This window comes from Phoxinus phoxinus (genome assembly GCF_949152265.1).
Source record: "Phoxinus phoxinus genome assembly, chromosome: 10".
NCBI classification, from domain to species: domain Eukaryota; kingdom Metazoa; phylum Chordata; class Actinopteri; order Cypriniformes; family Leuciscidae; genus Phoxinus; species Phoxinus phoxinus.
In genome coordinates this window covers 10990186-11009590 of record NC_136885.1, presented here as the reverse complement: position 1 = coordinate 11009590, position 19405 = coordinate 10990186, and the positions used below count along the sequence as shown (strand labels likewise).

General features: G+C 38.4%; 1 protein-coding gene across 1 annotated transcript in view; it reads left to right on the top strand.

Annotated features, from left to right (window-relative positions):
- dnah5 (dynein, axonemal, heavy chain 5) overlaps positions 1 to 19405 on the top strand; it is a gene marked incomplete at its 5' end in the record, with an annotated part of 152884 nt that overhangs the window by 16571 nt on the left and 116908 nt on the right. Inside the window, 15 exon segments of the mRNA XM_079625837.1 lie at positions 247 to 465; positions 1347 to 1484; positions 1643 to 1819; positions 2067 to 2180; positions 2645 to 2752; positions 2833 to 2955; positions 4948 to 5163; positions 8584 to 8691; positions 8775 to 8860; positions 9358 to 9679; positions 9995 to 10009; positions 10012 to 10203; positions 14471 to 14642; positions 15041 to 15186; positions 17933 to 18101. Coding sequence (XP_079481963.1) covers positions 247 to 465; positions 1347 to 1484; positions 1643 to 1819; positions 2067 to 2180; positions 2645 to 2752; positions 2833 to 2955; positions 4948 to 5163; positions 8584 to 8691; positions 8775 to 8860; positions 9358 to 9679; positions 9995 to 10009; positions 10012 to 10203; positions 14471 to 14642; positions 15041 to 15186; positions 17933 to 18101 — 2305 coding nt within the window.

Genomic DNA, 19405 nt, shown 5'->3' with positions numbered 1-19405 from the left:
TTACCAATTTATTGTCATACAGCTGAACTTACAAAATCACATGTACAGTAGTAAGCATGCCTTAAAGTTTGGTTTGCATGACAAACCTCATATAAAATGAATTATATAATATTTAACTGAACTTCTGACATTGACAACTCTTTTTTATTACCATTTGCTGTGTGTAATGTTTTGCTTCAGTTAGAGCCTTATATGTCATCACAAGTCTCTTGTGCATGTGTTCATCCTTTTACCTTGCTCTTATAGGATGTGAACTTCAACATGTTGGACACCACGGGTGTTGGTCTGCTGAAGAGCGTGGAGCAGCTGCTGTCAGAGATCTTCATCCCCACTCTGAGGAAGATGAACCACGGCTGGGGAGAGCTAGCAAGCCCGCAGGCTCAGGCTGTCAAACAAGACTTCATTAGCTCCCTGGACAGCTTTGTCTCTGTGTTAGCTGGGGCACAGGAGAGCCTCCAGGAAAAGGTCTCACAAATACAAAAGGACAAAGAGAGAGGCACACTTTTACGATAACATAAACACACTCACGGATTGCACACACTCCATTCTAGTTTTATATTGATCCATGGACTCTCAGAAATGAATTGGATGGTGGATTTGGTCAGGCAGATGACATTGGAAATTGAAAGCTATTTTTCAACTAGCTTTCAGCCATCAAGATCCTTTTCTCGGATTTATTAGATCTTGGAATGTGGTGGAGAGAGGGGTAGATCATTTTAAAAGAATGTTTTGGGTTCTTTCAACAGGATTTGTGCTAACATGAGACTACTGAGACTTTATTTAGTTACTGCGATCTTTCGACTTGCTGAACGTCATTTCACCAACAACATGTTCCTGGATCAACATCTTTGTTGATCCTGGAACAACATTCTAATCAACCAAACAGATTTGAGGGACAAGTTTATAGTTTGTCAAGTTTAGGCTTAGGCTTCCACGTTAGTGTTATTCATGATAATTTTCCTCTGATTTTAGGGATAGATTATGGGTAATGTTAGCTCTGGGGGTAGTGATAAGGTTAAAGGCATGTTCACACCAAGGACGATAACTATAAAGATAATGATAAAGATATAGCAGAGTTCACACCACAACTATAACGATAATGGCACAGAGGATTGATCTCATTGAAATCACTTTCAGGACGATTTTACCCAGCTAATGAATGATAAAAACATTTTATCATGGCAAAAAAATGACAAATGATGCTATGATTGCAAAGCTGAATATTCATCAGCCATTACTCTAGTCTTCAGTGTCATCAGAAATCATTCAGACATTAATTTAACATCTAATGTCCTGAAACATCTCCAGTCCAAAGTAACATCTGTGAAAACTGTTTGATATTCTAGGTAAACCTCCAAGAATGTGAAACATTTGACTTGAAGACGTTGAAAGGTCCTTCAGATTACACAGCTGTGGCTAACAGCACAGAGGCTCTGGAGAAGATCGAAGCCTGCATGAAAACCTGGATCAAACAGATCGAAAAGGTTTTAAATGCATTTTAGTTTGTTGTATAGCATTTATTATATGCATTGGTTTTCTTGAAATTATGAAAGTTAGATCTTCTTCAAAGTTTTAACTCCTTTGTGATGTCTTTTATATGTTGCATTCACTTTTCAACCACACTGTGTCTTGTGCTCTGAAGGTCCTTGCAGAGAGTGACCAGCTAAGGAAGGAGGCAGATGACCTGGGCCCCCGTGCAGAGCTTGACCACTGGAAGAAACGCATGTCCCGTTTTAACTACCTGCTGGACCAGTTGAAGAGCCCCGAGGTCAAAGCTGTGCTGGGGGTTCTTATCATAGCCAAGTCCAAACTCATTAAGGTTAGTTGATGGTTTATATTATCAGTTGAAAATAGTAATTTGCTTCTGGGTGAAAGAGACAGTAGCTTAGACATGCATGTTGTCGCATAAATGTGAAGGCAAATTTGTGTTTTATAATTGCAAATGATGAGGTACAGTAAATGTCCCTTTTTACCTGTTTTTTGGTCCTTTGATTGATCTTTTGTTTACCTTTTTACCTAACTTTTTTTAGGTCTAATTTTCACCCCTTAATTCTTTGTCTCTCCAGGTATGGCGAGAACTAGACATCAGGATCACTGATGCAGCGAATGAGGCCAAAGACAATGTGAAGTACCTGTACAGCCTTGAGAAGTTCTGTGACCCGCTGTACAACAGCAACCCTGTAAGGCTTGTTCTGCTACGGTTACTACATTTGTAAACATGCTTTTTAAACCTGAAAACTAAAGACAATTTCAAAATACCTTACTAACAACAACAGCAACAACAAAAAATCCACCAGAAAAATGTATTAAACCCAGAATTACTTCTGCAGTCAGTAAAGCTAGCAGTACATCCTGCACATCAACAAGCAAAATAATCAACTATTAAACAATGTGTTTGTTTTATTTATTATTTTTTTATGAGTGTTTTTTTTTCTTTTAGGGAAACAGGTTTAAACATGAAACCATGATTTTCGATTAGACCAATATAAAAATGCACTTTAAATATACGACACAGTTATAAAAAATGGGCCAACTAAGGTTGTATTTTTGTGTGTTATACAGTAACTAGTTTATAAAGAGTTTATAATAAAGATTTCATCACACCCTGTGATATTAGCTGTGTTCTTGGTGCATCTTTATGTAGGTGTCCATGGTAGAAGCTATTCCTGGGCTCATAAATGCGATCCGTATGATCCATAGCATCTCTCGTTACTACAACACCTCAGAGAAGATCACCTCCCTTTTTGTCAAGGTAAGAGTGAGCTGACACCCAAGTTAATTTCATTTCAAAGACATAATACTTTAAACTGGAAATATTATCTTTCTCCTTAGGTTACAAATCAAATGATCACCGCCTGTAAGGCCCATATCACAAATAATGGCTCAGCAACCATATGGGATCAGCCACAGGAAGTGGTATCTGAGAAACTCAAAGCTGCCATTCGCTTGAATCAGGTACAATGTGACATTTAGCTGGTTGATGTTCTTATATAAACTGATCAAGGTCCAGATACCACAGCATTTTAAAAAAGCAAAATGTGTCACATTTTCCTCGGCCTTTAATGTGAGTAAAAAGATGACAAATGACGAAAAAAACTTAAAGGATTAGTTCACACAAAAATGAAAGTTCTGTCAGTAATCACTCACTCTCATGTTTTTCCAACCCCGTAAGACTTTCGTTCATCTTCGGAAGATAATGTTAACAATGTTTAAAATAGTCCAAGTGACTACAGTGGCTCAACCATAAGTTTATCAAGCGAAGAGAATATTTTTTGTATGCAAAAAAAAATAAATATATATATTCTCGTCGCTTGATAAACTTATGGTTGAGCCACTTTAGTCACTTGGACTATTTTAAACATTGTCTTTACTTACTTTCTGGGCCGGCAAGTTTCAATTATATAGAAGCCTATGGAGGAGTGAGACAGCTCTTAGATTTAATCAAAAATATGTTCATTTGTGTTCCGAAGATGAACGAAAGTCTGGAACAACATTAATTACACGTGAGTAATTATTGACAGATTTTTCATTTTTGGGTGAACTAAAACAGCTCACATAAATGTTAGTCTGGTACTAGGCTTAAGCCTTGTCTTTGCGACCAGAAGATAATGTTTAAGTCTTCTGGCTATGTGTTCTTCTTGTGTTTATCTTTCCCTACAATGGATGAACACCAGAGATTTAAAGCTTAGCAAAATCTGTCTCTTGGTAAAATGGGATAGACAGATGTAGAAGAAGAAAGCTGTGGATGAAGGTTAAAGGTTGTATCAGCAATTTCAGGCCCAAACATAAATTATCACATTCATCTAATCTTTCCTAACGATCCGCTAGCTGCCCGCCCCATAAGCAAGCTGTCAAAAAAACGCGTCTCTGTAGGCAGCCTAGGCTCTGAGATTTGCACACAAAAACAATTGGTTTCACCAACCACTCAAAACCAAAATAAACAGTGTTCCAACCAATCACCGAACCGGGGCTGGGTACTGTGAGGTTTTGCGCTCGTGCACGGCTGCACGCGAAGTCGGAGCTGAAGAAGAAGCCAGCGTCTATCAACAAGAGAAATTGAACATGGCTGAGTTAATCCCCAAGAGGAGGAGGATTAGGGCGAGGGAATACCATCGCGTTTATTCCAAGACGCGTATAGTTGTCTGGAAGGCTTTTGAACGGTGGAAAGAAATTAAAGTAAAAATTGTTTTTAATTTAAATTGGACGCCGAGGTTGCACTGTTTCTTCTGGACAGGTGAGTAGCTGCTAGTGCTGACTTGTTTGGATGTGAACTGTGTGTGAAAATATTCGTCTTGAAATAATATGAGCGAAGCTCGACTAAACTTAGCTCTAGCTAAGAAATGCATGAAACGGGAGGGAGGGGCGAGCTAACTTGGTTTGTTTGGGATCTTGCTTCAAACACAAAGAGAAGTGACGTCACCCACAATCGCTGATACAACCTTTAAAGGATTAGCAAAGCAGTTATTTCCAGCAGTTATTGTATTAATAAAACAGTTATTGCCAGCAGCCATTTCAACCTGTAGCCCAAGACTGATTGCCCACTGAAGCAAAGCAGTCATCACGGGAGGAGCACTCAGATGGCTATATTGCCATTTAATACCTCAGCCAAACCGACTCGCAATATGTGAGATGAGCGCGAAGCACTTTAACAGAGAACAACTCACAGTGCTCGCACTCGCCATGCTCAAACACTCAAAGCAGAGCTCATGCTTATCATAATCAGAGATGGGCCGTGGACACAGAGGCACGCATGTCCTGATTATTTGCGACATGTTTTCCCATAGTGATAACTCAGCGCAGCATTGAGAGTAGCTTTTGAAAGGGAACACAAATAAATTACTCAAAAGTAGTAGAAAATATTGATATATTGAATTTGATTGTTGTTTTAGAAAAAATGTGTCTACATGAATAAAATATAAACACAAATATTTGTGTTCAATATTTCAGGAATACCAGAAGTATTTCCAAAAAACCAAGCAGAAGCTAGAGGAGAATCCATCGGAGCGCCAGTTTGACTTTAGCGAGATGTACATCTTTGGCAAGTTTGACACATTTCAGCGACGGATGAACAAAATCCTAAACATGTTTAACACCATTACCACCTACAATGCCCTGCAGGACTCCAAAATTGAGGGACTGGAAACCATGGCAACCAGATTTCAGGTATCATGACTATGACGTAGTAATCAGTATTGTCTATTTTTAGGTTTGCAACGAAGACAAAAGAACATACCCAGAAAATAGTGTAATTACTGAATTGAGGAGAGGTTGTCTTCTTTAATGGCATATAAATGTTGAATTTGGATAAGGCATTTGTCAGTGAACTAAACGACCTGTATAACCTGAGATTTAATTAAAGGTAGTCAAACACCTCATTCTGTGCAGCCTCTGTAAGATATTCAACTATACACAATAGGGGGTATAATTAGACTTTATTAAGATGATTGTAATGTGCTGTTCATAATGGTTATGTGTAAGTCTCCTAGGGTGAATATCGTTAAAGTGAGACACTTTTTAATAATTTGCCATTGCTGTAGTTCTCCAATGATTACCTTTATGTAATTCCACAATAGTTTAGTATGAATTTAATCCAGATTTCCAGTATGGGAAGAATATACAGATAAGGATAAATAAATGCTTCTCATATAAAAACAAAAATCATCATTTGTGATCAAGTTTGATTCAATATATAAGCATTTTCTTTTACTGTAATTAGCATTGTTAACTTAAGTGGTATGTGTTCTCTCTGCTGCCTCTTGTGGACAGACTGCAGATATGCAGACAAAATGGGAGGTAACTGTAAAGGAATAACTTATTTTTAATATAGTGCATGTCTCATTATGAAGTGTTAACCAGCATGGGTTGGGAACTAAAGCCATAACTTGAACTTAAAAAGTAGAAACTGCCCTTTCACAATGATCTGACATCAGTATTGTGGTTATTTTTTAATAATGATGAATTCTGTGATTTTGGCTGGCAGGCTGGTCCTGGATTTGCATGAAAGGGCAAATGTTACCTGTAGCTTTAACCTAGTATTTTCGTACTGTGAGTCCATTAACATTCATTGCATCTCTTTATTCCAGTCACAAGTTTATTTATTCTCTCATTTTTTTTGTGTCCATGGAAACAAAGTTCAGACCCAGAGGGCTCCATGCTCCAGGAGAACTGAATAATTGAACAAAAGCTGATAGAGATCTATTGCTAACTCCTGTTCTTTGTGAAAGTTGACAGTCTGTAGGAGGCAATTAATATTTTACAACAAACTGCTCCTCTGGGCGTTTAAGGTGTTCTTGTACACACAGCTAACGAATATTTACCTTTCCAACTGGGAATGCTTTTGGTAAAGATCTGAGAGCCATTACAGGAATACTTCACTCAAAAATGAATATTCTGTCACCATTTAGGCCACCATTTATTCTCATATTATTCTAAGCCCACATTTCATTATTTTGTGGAACACAGAAGACATTTTCAGGAAGACTCATGCTGCTCTTTCCTTAAAAAGGAAAGCATATTTCACGGAATATACATTTCCATAACGGCACCATAAAAATTGTCTAGAAGTCTTTATTGAAAATTGTGCCCTCTAAAAATGTCATACAGTATACAATTGTGCTACATTCGACATCAATAATGCCCAAATCTGGCAGTCACATGGCTTAAGAAGACTTGGAATTTAGCACACAATCTTTATGGACTACTTTTATAGTTCTTTTTAGTCCTTTAAGAGCTTGATAGCCACTTTATACTGGGTTTGTTTAATGAAAAAAAGCAGTGCGAGCATTAAAAGAAATGTAGTAACACTTTACTTGATGGGATGTGCATAAGACTGACATGACACATTCATAATCATGACATGACACATGTCATGAATATGAAGGAGGTTTTATGCATGTTTATGACAACTATCATTAAGTGTCATTCGCTCAATTATTACATTTTCAATGCAAATATGACATTGTTTGAGATGTCTTTGTCATGGCAACTCGGCATAAACCAATATATCATAACCTGTCAGTGTCTTTGTCATGACAACTTGACCTGTCATAAACATGACAAATCAGATTAATTATCAAACTTAAGAAACTACTTAGCTTTATGGATTGAATTTGTCATTAAAATTAAATTTTAATGACAAATTCAATTTGTACCACTGTAGTTGAGGTCAAGAAAAACATTCATGACAGCCAATGTCAAAACCAACCACATAACCGTTTAATGAAATGTTAACCCATAAAGCTAAGTGGTTTCTTAAATTTGATAATTAATCTGCTATGTCATGTTTATGACATACAGTATGTATGACAATTTATGTTGTCTTGGTATTGTCAAGTTGTTATGACACTGACAGGTTATGATGTATTGGTTTATGTCAAGTTGTAATGACAAAGACATCTCAAACAATGTCATATTAGCATTAAAAATAATAAATAATTGAGCGAATGACACTTAATGGCAGTTGTCATAAACATGCATAAAACCTCCTTCATATTCATGACATGTGTCATGTCATGATTTTGCACACCCCTTCAAGTAAAGTGTTACCCAAAAAAAAAATTTTATGACATAAGGGTGAAGAAAGGATGACAGAATAACAGATTTTTGTTTTTAGGTGAACAATTCCTATTCCATATTTTGATAATCCAATAAATAACACATTTTATGGGCAAAGAAAAAAAAGGGGGCCAAGCCCATATATAGCTAAACATCAAGCTATAGCTATTCAACACAAATTATTGGTCAGGAAATTAACAACATTTAAGCAAATGCGCTACTTAAAAAGCCATTGCTGATTCAAAACCATCAAAGCCTGAATGAAGTTTTGGCAAAATATGGGAAGTTGTGTGTGGAGTGATGAATCACAATGAAACGAGTTGCATGGTGATGCTCCATATAAATGTCTTTAAAAATCTGCTGAGAAATATATAATAATAAATGCATATCTAGCACAGTGAAGCAGGGAGGAAGGGGTGTCAGTGTGTAGAGAGCCTTTTCAGCTCTGTGAAAAGTCATGTAATGTTTTGGAGTACAGGAGAATATTGCAGAATGGCTTGCTTCCCTCAAATAAAAAGTTGTTTTCTAAAGAGGAATGATCAGATGTTATTTTTAAACAAGACAATGCCCCTAGAAGCCACCAAGAAGGCTTGAGAACAAATCCATCAGGCTCATGGTTTTGGCCTGGTCAGATTTCAAATTTGAACAATATAGTGAATATTTGGTCTCACATTAAACTCAAACAATCTGGGAGACATTTTCAACTAGTCATGAACTGTTTGAAGCCATTAACATTGAGTGGATCAACACTGACTCTTCTTCCTTTTGTAAAAAGCTGTCTGCTTTGGGGAAGTTGGGGAAGGCTATTCGGTGCTAAATTACTCTTTATACAGTATTTGTGCAATTCTTACTAATTTCCCGAACAGTGATTTGTGAATAAATGGTTAAGACCATTAAAAGACCACTACATTTGTGCCTTGGCCAATGTTTATTTTTATTTTTATAATTGTCCCATTGTTTATGCGAGTGCATGTATACATCAGCTGACAGCTGTTTGTTTCTTTATTATCACTAATTATGTATGTCCAGGCCATTGTGTTGACCATGAAGAAAAAACAGTACAGTTTCCTGGACCAAAGAAGGACTGACTTTGATCAGGACTTTGATGAATTTTGTAAACAAACTAGTGAACTACATGTAAGTATGTTTTTAGTTTTGTAATTTTTTTTATTTGAATTTGTTTAAAACGATTGCTTATGCTCTTAAATATTTATTTTTAGACCCAACTGAAAACTTTCATGGACAACACCTTTGACAAAATTCAAAATACTGAGCGGGCTTTATATGTCCTCAAAAAATTTGAAAGGTAATATATTTTTTTATATCATTGAAAAGTTTGGGGTTGGTAAGATTTTTATTTTATTTTTACTTCTTTTGCTGCACTTTTTTAATCAAAATGACAGAAATATTGTTAAATTTGATTGCAAATTTGAATAACTGTTTTCTATTGATTACATTTTAAAATGCAACGTATTCCTATGTTGCAAAAGGAGTCCAATGATCCTTCGTACATTCTAATTTGCTGAGTTGGTGCTTAAGAAACAGTTCTTATTTCACAGTTGAAAATGGTTGTGTTGCTTAATATGTTTTGTTGACATGATTTTTTTCAGGTTTATTTGATGAATTAAAAGTTAAAACAAACAGCATTTATTTTGAATAGATTTTTTTGGAGACAAATGTCAAAAGTCTTTCATGTCAATTTTGATACATTAATACATCTTTGCTCAATGAAGTTAATCATTTATTTCAACAAAAACAACAATTGCTGACAAATTTTTTCCTTTCTTTTTTCATATTCACCAGGCTTGGCATCCCAGACTTGGGCATCAGTGAGAAGTACCAGAAGATTCTGCAAAACTTTGGCAGGGACATTGAGATGATCTCTCGAATTTACACTAAACAGAAGACAGACCCCCCCATTGCTCCAGACCTCCCTCCGATCGCGGGGAAGATCATGTGGGCCCGGCAGCTGTACAGCCGCATCCAGGAGCCCATGGATCTTTTCCAGCAGCTTCCCGGGATACTCAGCTCCGCAGATGCCAAGCCCATCATTCGAAACTACAATCGGGTGGCCAAGGTCTTGCTGGAGTTTGAGGTGCTTTATCATCAGAGCTGGATGGCACAGGTCAGTTGTCTTGTCAATTCAAAGTAAGGTACTGTTGACTAGCCTATACATGCTTTAGCTTTTTTGGCTCTTTGCTTCACTTATGAAACTTTGGAAAATGTATTTTCTTATCCTGTAAATGTTCATATATTTACTTTTCTTCCCTTTTTAGATTATATATATATATATATATATATATATATATATATATATTATTATTATTTTTTGATAGAAATCAATTCTGATCAGCTTTTAAAAACTACACTAATTCAATTAAATAAAGTTGTATCTTTGTTTTAACATGACGACCAATCATATTTATAAATCTTTCTATAGACTGAGGCCGTTAAATATTGGGGCTGCAAGCCTCTTTACTGGTCAAGAGTCCAGAAACTGGGGAGCTGCATGTGAACTTTGACCCCCAGATCCTGACCCAGATTCGAGAGACAGACTGCATGCTAGGAATGGGACTTGAGATTCCACCCTTTGCAGCCATCTTGCAGCGGAAAAAGGACGTTTTCAAAAAGAACTACAATAAACTTCAGGTATCTATGTTGTTTATGTATCCTTGTTGTACAACACAATGCACTACGTCCCCTCTTTTGTACTTTTGTTGCTATGAATTAGTGAAGAAATCAGTCAGGATTATTTCTGGAGGAATTCCCTTCAGAAAACATTGCATCCCATTATAGAAAATAATAGCATCCATTACCACATCTATTAGTGTTGTACACGATTAATTTGCCAAAGTACCAATTAACCCACAGCATAGACAACTATGGTACACTATTCCTCATGCTTACAGGGATAGTTTGTACAAAAATGAAAATTCTGTCATCATTTACTCACCCTCATATCACTCCAAACACATAAAACTTCCTTCAGTTTTGGAACACAATTAAGATATTTTTAACATAGTTATTTTTTTATATCGTAATTTTGTCCATCCATTGAATTAAACTTAAATTCATAAAGACATTGTAAAGATTATCCATATAAATAAAGCGATTTAATCCAAGTATTCTGAAGAGACACACACACATTTTAATTTAGATGTATTCACAAATAAACATCGATCAATGCACATACACAGAGCCAGTGTTATTCTTGTATCATTAAGATACTATTATAGTTTGTATTAATATGTTGGATTAGTTATATAAATGACTCATTCATTCTTTCAAAATGCCTCATTCAAAGTTTCTATTTGTATATATTTTTTATTTATTTAATTTGTTTCAGGGGTTTTTTGTCGTTAATATGTCTATTTTTAGTTTTGGTAATTTTAGTTCTTCAAGTTAAACTAAATGAAAATGAGAAATGTTGCCTTGGCAACTAGTGTTACATTATACAGGGACAAGGAGTGGTGAGGAACTAGATCACTAGTCTTTATTCCACAAACTGATGGGCCGGATTTATACCACACATAATTATTATACATTCATCTTTACATTGATCATTCAAACTATACCAAACTATACATCGGATGTGTCGGATGTGTACGCGCGTGAAGTTCAGATCATTTTACTGACTCTCTTGTTCGATCTCGTTCATTAAAATGAACGAATCTTTTTTCGAGCCATTTCGTTCATTTAAGGGGCTTTAAATGTTATACTTTTAACAGGCAAATTCCCCGAACAAATGCACCTACGCAATCTTGATCATATTCTGAATTAAGAAATCATTATAATGCAGTCAAAAATCATTTACAAGAAACATAAATAATTACTTTACCTTCCGAGTCTTTCGTTCATTTGTCACGTGACAGACGCACTGAACGGATCATTCATGAAGGACAGATACATGTTCAGCTACAAGTGTATGCACTACTTGCTTTATGCAAGCACTATATATAGGATAAATCACTATACAGGGTTTACCCTATTATACTTTATCGACACAAATTAATAGGTCAAACAGCAAACATCCACCCACAAGTAGGCGTCTATAAGGCTGTATTTGAGTTCACGTGAACAACGGTTAAATTACTCGTCGGGCTACAGAAGAATACCACAATTCCTCCGTTCAATTAGGCCTAAGACATCGAGAGTCATGCAGACCTATAACAACCCTGCCACAAAACCTTTTGGGAATAACATGCCTTACCTTAACCCAGAATGGATTTCAAGGACTTTGCGTGCAGAACAATATGGCCTCGTTTATATATATATTTTTTCTACAAATCTTTGAGTTAACTTGAGTGGAATTTGCACCGCAGCGCCACCACACCTTGATGCTCATGACAAGAATAGCATTTATCTTTATTAAAGTGAATTACCGGTAGGTTTAAATCGCCTTCATGCATGAATTAATGATATTTTTGCTATTTTACACATAATAATACAGGATGATCACATTACACAAAACTGAAATTGCACGTCAAAATAACACATTGTCAATAATTTTTTGAGACCCCCCAAAATTTCACAAATCACGTTTTCAGGGGAGCCCATGTCTTATTAAGGGGAGCCGAGCTCCCCCTAGCTCCCCCGTAGTTCGCACCCTGAATAAAAGGACATCAATATTGGTTTGGTTAAAGATCTGTATTTGTCATTGTACTGAGTCAGTTTGGCTTAAAGGTGAACTATGCAGGTTTTTTACCTTAACTGACAGCTTCGGAGTCATTGGAATGGTTAAATTACTTTTTTCGGGTTGAATGGTGGTCGTCTCGCACCCCGCGGCCGCAGCGTCAGGAAGTATCGCGTGATATCAGGTCTTGCGATGTAACGAACTGCTTTGCGGCAAAAAAATCTGCTAAAATGATGTCATTACTGCGCTCCCTCACGCTGTTCGAACCCAAATGGAGACGTTTTAAAGTATGTCCCGTCTGCTTTGAAGTCGTTGATCTACTAGCCTCTGGTATCTGAGAGTCGCCAACGAGTTTTTCGACAGTGTTGTCAAATATCTATTCCGAAGCTGTAGGGGGAGCTCTATAGAGAAACCTGCGAGCAAAAAGCGAGAATACAGCAACGATTATGTCCTTTTGAATACTTGCTATCTTCTGTGATGTAACCTGAATAGAATATGTTTTTGGGGATTCTTTTTTTGTTGTGATTTCGCTAAGGCTCATGGAAGATCCATCACAACAAACAGAAAATCAGAAGGCAACAATTCCACACTAGAAAACATAAATCCAAATGGAAGTCATGAATACTCCACAGAGGAAACGGGTGTAGGGGAATTAGTTATACCAAATAAAGAGACCCAATTTGCTCAATGAAGACCAGGAGCTAAAGTTGAAGTTTTATCAGTTGACAGTGTTTACTGAAGACACAGTTCCATATGCTGTAGAAAAAAAAAGTAAGAGGATACAGAAACACTACTTATAGTCATATGGATAATCAATTGATGTCATTTCAAGAGATTCTGATTGGTTAACAGTACAGATAACAGTACTGGGGTGTGTTTCCCGTTCAACGACGTAACTCGCTGCTCAACTACCATAGTGCGATACATAATTGACCCAAGGTGAGAAACGGGGGATCCGGCATCCAGATAGAAAGGCCAAAAAGAGCTCTGTATGTGCCCCTTACCATAAATGGGTTTTAACTGGCATTGATGGACGGAAAGCTCCTTGCCTAACCTCAGACTGCCTACCATGGTGTGAATAGAAATCACCCAAGCTTGGGACAATTGCGCCCACATCTTGGTCAAACCCCAAATCTCCCTGAGAAACGTTGTTTTCTGGCATGGTGACAGATTTCTCTTCTTTAGATTTAGTCTCAAACCTAAATTCTCAATATGACCGGGAACAACATCTCAATGTCGAACTGCCACCTCTCGTGATCTGCCGTCGAAGTCGTTTAGCACCCGGATGCCAACCCTTACTGCCATTCTGGTAGGGAAACACTCTCCATGGCCCCTTTGGCCAGAAGCACAAGAAACTGGCTTCCCTGTTATAAGCACACCGTTGAAACGCATCGTTGAAATGATACTTGAACTGGATCCTGTGACCATTTTCTATTTTTCGAAGTACCCACTTAGAGATATTGGGCAGAAGTTTCCATGCTCTTAACTCGTCTGCAAGGGAAACAAATTGTACACTTTTGTTAAAGTGAGGGAGGGAACAATATTGGTGCCCTGAAACAGCACGCTGACAGAAGGCAACCGAGACTAAAGAACCAGCCAGGAACAGTTATTTATAGAATTAATTACACACTGCATTGTGTCACCCAACTTTGTTCTAGGCCAATGTTTTGGTGTGTACTACACGTGACACTTGCATGCTCTGAAGGCATTACCATTGCGTCAACACCATGATGCGGCGTCAATGTTCCCTCAAAAGGAAACTAATGAAACTAAGGCAAACAGGAGCTAAACCACTGGAAATGGGAAACACTGGAACAACTGTATTAACACATACATTGTTAATGGTTTTAGTTTTAGTTAACTATAATAACTCTGCATAGAGAACATCAAAATGGTAAAAAGAAGCTCAACTGTATTTTCTTGATGCTAAAAACTACTTGATTGACACACAAATACAAACCTCATTGGCTCTTGCATGTCAAGCAAGCACATTTGAGCTTCTGTTGACCATTTTTTTGTACTTTATATATTTGCATTGATCAATGTTTATATGTTTAATGATGTTGTTTATATAATGTTTATTTAATACTGATTATATCCCCTTTCACATTTTTTAGCTAGATAGCAATTACATTTCTTTCATCCTGATGTTTTTTCCCCTAAACCATTTAAGTAAGCCCATCAGGTCAGTGGCATACAATACTGTGTTCTGACATGCATAGCTTTACTAACAAGGTAATTTTATTTTTTGTGTGCTTTTGCCTTGTATGTTCCTTGCCTCAGTTGGTGATGACAGAGAACTCGCGGGTGAGGTCTAAGATCCAGCCAGCCTTTGAACAACTGCTCATGCCACACGTCGCTAAACTAGATGAGGCCATCCTGCCCGGTCTGACCTCCCTCAATTGGACCTCCCTTAACATAGAGAAATACCTTAATCGAATCACTGCTGCACTCGGTGAGTGTAACTGTAACCACTTTACAGAGTTAATTTGCTGATTTCGATCCCCACGTCAGTAACATTCACTACAGTAAATGACCACAAGTACAGTATGTGGATACCCAAACTCCCCCATATATACTTTTTTTGAACTTTTAATTTCAAGGCCACCTGCATTAATTGGAAGCTGGCCCTCCAAGTGCCACTATAACAGCCTCCACTCTTCTTAGAAGGCTTTCTATTTTATGCAGGAATATGTCTGCCAGGCTTTTCTCCCATTTAGACACAAGCATCAGTGTGAACAAAGGGATGTCCACATACTTTCGTCCTTGTAGTGTACATAAAATGCTTGCTTGTAATTGTGGCCTGTATTATTATTTATCTGAAATGAAAGGGTTCTTTCTTCTGGTTTACAGACAACCTTGAACTTCTGCTGCACAGAGTGAATGACCTGGTTGAGTTTAGAATCGATGCTGTTCTGCAGGAAATGAGCACAGCTATGCTGTGTGTGCTGCCTGAAGATGAGCCATGCACCTGCGAGGAGTTTGTTCAGACCACCAAGGTACACACAAATACATATAAATAAAACAAATGTATTCATAGCAATGTGCGGTTATTTTCAAAGGATAGTGAGGCTAAACGATTTCCACTTGCTGATGTAATTAAGCAGATCAGTGAAAATATAGAGGTCTCACAAACTGATCTCATCAGAAAACATAACAATTATATGAGATGGTGATTTTGAATGAATTTTGTATGAAGTACGATGTGATTCATATGCTCCACTAAATATAACTGTCACTGGGGAGCAAACATATTGTAAGAGATTGTACAAATTCATACAAATTAGATATTCACCAAAATATAGCTGCAAATTCCCATGAGAGTGTGTTGGGCTCTCCATACCAATTTTAATATGATGTCTTCATTCACTGTCAATGCTCCTTTATTGACATCAGGGCTTTTATCATACAGTAAGTGTACAACTTCTTTATGTAGTTAGAATGCACAGGTCATTTTTAGGGAAACCTGCTCATTAATCTGAATTGAGTCCGTACTCCTGATAATATACAAAGCCTTTTTACAATTTATCATTACATTTTAGTATTGAAATGGTACCAAAGTACCAGTACTTTTGACAACCCTGCTTGTCTTTTTTGGTATCTTGCTACTGCTACTATTTGCTATTATCTTTGCTAAACCTAATTTATGTTGTGACTAGACCAGCAACGTTCCAAAAAATGGAGCCGGTCTCGCCGAGTCACCTGTACCAACTAGCCAATCATGGCAGATGCAGTGGTGACGTTGCAGGGTTCTCCCCAGCGTATAAAAAGATCACCTGAAAACACGTCATCAGTTTCAATGTCTTCAGGAAGCCGCTTGTCTGTGTGAGGTGTGAAGATTGCAGTGTGTGAAAAAGAAAGAAACATGGCAAGTGAACGGTTTCCGCTGTATCCCTCCATGCTCGTGTTTCATAACGCCTGGTGATGGTCACGATACGTGTGTTATCTGTCTAGGAGTCAAGCATGCATGTATGCATTATGATGATTTCTCTCTGAGAAAGCTCCGCTCTCGGCTGGCGCTCTTCATGAGGGATCATGAGTGATCTCAGCCGCAGCTACTTGAGGAGTGTGAGCAAGTTCCCCTCACTTCTCCCCCTAACTAGCTGTCCTCATGCCTGAAACGGAAGCCCGCTCTGCGTTTTTTTTCCTGTGGAATACGAGGGCTCATTGCTCACTCATGATTCTGGCGATTCAGAACGATTTGGAATGGTCCGGCTCGAAGCACAAGATCGCAAATAGTCATAAGTGCACTGCTCCAGTGAGCCTTCCACTTATCCAGACCTGCACACTGAGCTGTCAGGTTCGTGGGAACAAACAAATTCTCTGCTTGTGTGGTCCATTCTGCTTCAAATTATTCGAATGTAAAGGGGCTGAGCTACTGGGGTTATGGGAGGATGCCGCAGGTGGAGAGGAATTTAGCAAGTTATTTCTTACCGGGGACATCCTCATTGTTGAAGGCTTCCGTTTTGCCCTCTAAGCCATGTCAAATGACAATGAAGATGTTGGGCAAAGAATAATCAGAGGCGGGAGGGATTATCTCCTGAGGCGGTCTACGAACTGTGCATTGCCGCGGATTTAGCTCTCCACGTTACCAGGAAGGCAGCTTGTTCCCTTGGACGACAGCGGATTGATTTGTCCCGTCCTCTGGACTGTTTGGTGCTGCCTTAGAGATGGTAGTGAACAAATTTAGAGGCAGTCGACCGTCTTTGGGAAGTTCATTCCTCGCCAAGTGCAGGCTCCTCCTAGAACGCCTGAGCCCTTGCCCAGGAAGGCACTGGTCTGCATGGCATAGTTGGTATTGACATCCCCATTGAGTCATCTGAAGCGGCGTTGAGTTCTCTCGAAAGGGAGGAACCCGTTTCCGTGCTTATTTCAGACATTTGATGATGTGTTTTCTGGTTCCCTTTTTTACGCTGTGGAGCACCCTGCGACGTCATCACTGTGTCCACCATGATTGGCTAGTTGGTACACATTAGAGTGCGGATCGGGCCGAATTTTTCAGTCCGAGCCCAGCCCGGGTCTGACAGAGCAGTAACCGAACCCGACCCGAGCCCGACAGGCATAAAGATATTTATGTTCGAGCCCGACCCGAGACCGGCAGTTAAAATCCCATTTTTTTCTCATATTAATGACAATTGTACGTTTGTTTGTGTGGAAAGTCCGCTTTTATAAAGCAACTGTAGGAAGGCAATCGGAAATGTCAACAGGACATCAGCGCGCATCAGCGCGCGGAGCAACAAGCGCTCTTAACACCTGGCGCGCGCACATTATGCACGCGTTTCGTTGTCACGGCTACATAAACAAATTTCCGCACACAGGAAGACAGATGTTATGGTAATATTTTACATGTATTTTAATCACAAAAACTAACGTTTGCATCAAGTGAAAGCATCAGGCACATCGGCTACCTACATAATAAGCTGTTTTAAATTTAAAATGTTCAATGCCTTATCGCGCTGATGTGACCGAGCCCGACCCGAACCCGAACATCATTTCTAAATATCTGTCCGAACCCGGCCCGGCCCGTCGGGTACCGGCGGGTCCCGGCAGGCTCGGGTCGGGTATCCATCCTCTAGTACACATGCCTCAGACACTGGGTCCTTCGGGATGCATCCCCATTGCTTCATCGACACAGCGTCTTGTTCCTCTCGTAGGGAACCATGGATACATGTGTAACCTGAGACATTTTCTGACTGAAGAAATAATCAATCTGATCATGCTCATTCAATTTATTTCTCATTTTAGGAGCTTTGCATCAAAGGAGCCCAAATGCTGCATACCAAAAGCTCATTGGTGGAGGAGGCAGCCAATGAGCTGATTAATATGTTACTGGAGTTTGAGCAGAAAGAGGAAGAAGAGAGAAACCGTGATGAAAGCAGGACAGAGAATAAAGTGGAACAGATGGACAGTGATGGTAAGACCTGCTGTTGTTCATCATGCGGTATATGCTCTTGAAATTGTATGTTTTTTTTCCACCCTGACCATATAAAAAAAAACCTGAATGTAATCAATATATTCAATTCATCAATTTCAATCAATTTAACAAAAAAATACAAAATTTTAGATGCTCCGATCGATTAGCTGTGTATCGGTATTGGCCGATAATCACATTCTATGACTCGACAGATAGCCACTAAATTTGGCCGATTGCAATTTGATGACATAAAACCAAGTTGTCACCGACGCACATGTAAACATACAGATGAGGATTTTGCAACACGTTCTGCTTTGTAACTTCGCAAAGCCTAAATCTGTACTAATTATTCACCTTAATTATTAGAAATAATTTACAAATACTACAAAATATTTTTAAAACATCAAAACCAATACATTTTCATACAGTGTGCATAATATTTCATACATTCCACATAATTCTATATACTTTGGCAGATTCCAACTGAAAAGTAAATTCATCACCCAGAGACAAGAACCAATTACTTAAAGTTGGGGTATGTGATTTGCAAAACGGCTGGCAGATTTTGAAAATACACAACTCAAATGGTCCTACCTTCTTTCCTTTGACTCCACCCATTCAAAGAACATGGACATGGATGGGGAAGGGGGGGATGGTACGACCGATTGATTGACGCACTTACTGTCCAATGATTCTAGGTGGTCTTGGAAATGATTGGCTGGAGTTTTTCGAGTCCTGCCCGTTCCACAGATGATTAAATTGCTTAATTTTTATTTCAGTGCTTCTAACTCAGTGGCTGTAAGTGGGTTAGGAATAGGATTTCTAAGTGATTTTGAAAAAATGGCCAAAAAAGAGAATTACATACCCCACATTTAATATATCAAATATTAAGAACAAAAGGAACTAGCCACCCCAACACTGTTTGTGTCTGTTTGTAACTATAGCCCCATGTACAATCCTCCACTAGAGGTCAACTGTCCACTTGTCAATCGGACGTTTGTACAGGGTACGCCAGCAGCCTTTAGGAGAAGAGTCGGATCCAAAAAATTGTCTCCATCTTGTTGAAGAAACTTGCATGTTTGAAACTTTAACACATACAAGTAAAGAGATTTCTTTCCAGCAGATTCGAAACTTTCCAGAACTGGGGTTCTAAGAGACAGTAAACAGCTTTCATCTTCCTCCCAAGTCTTCCACAGCCCCACTTACAATGATTGAGGGAAAGATATAACCATGCCCCTCTACACATTAATTTACAACAGCTGGGTTTTTCAAAAATACTTGATAATCTGCTCTCAAGTCCTTGA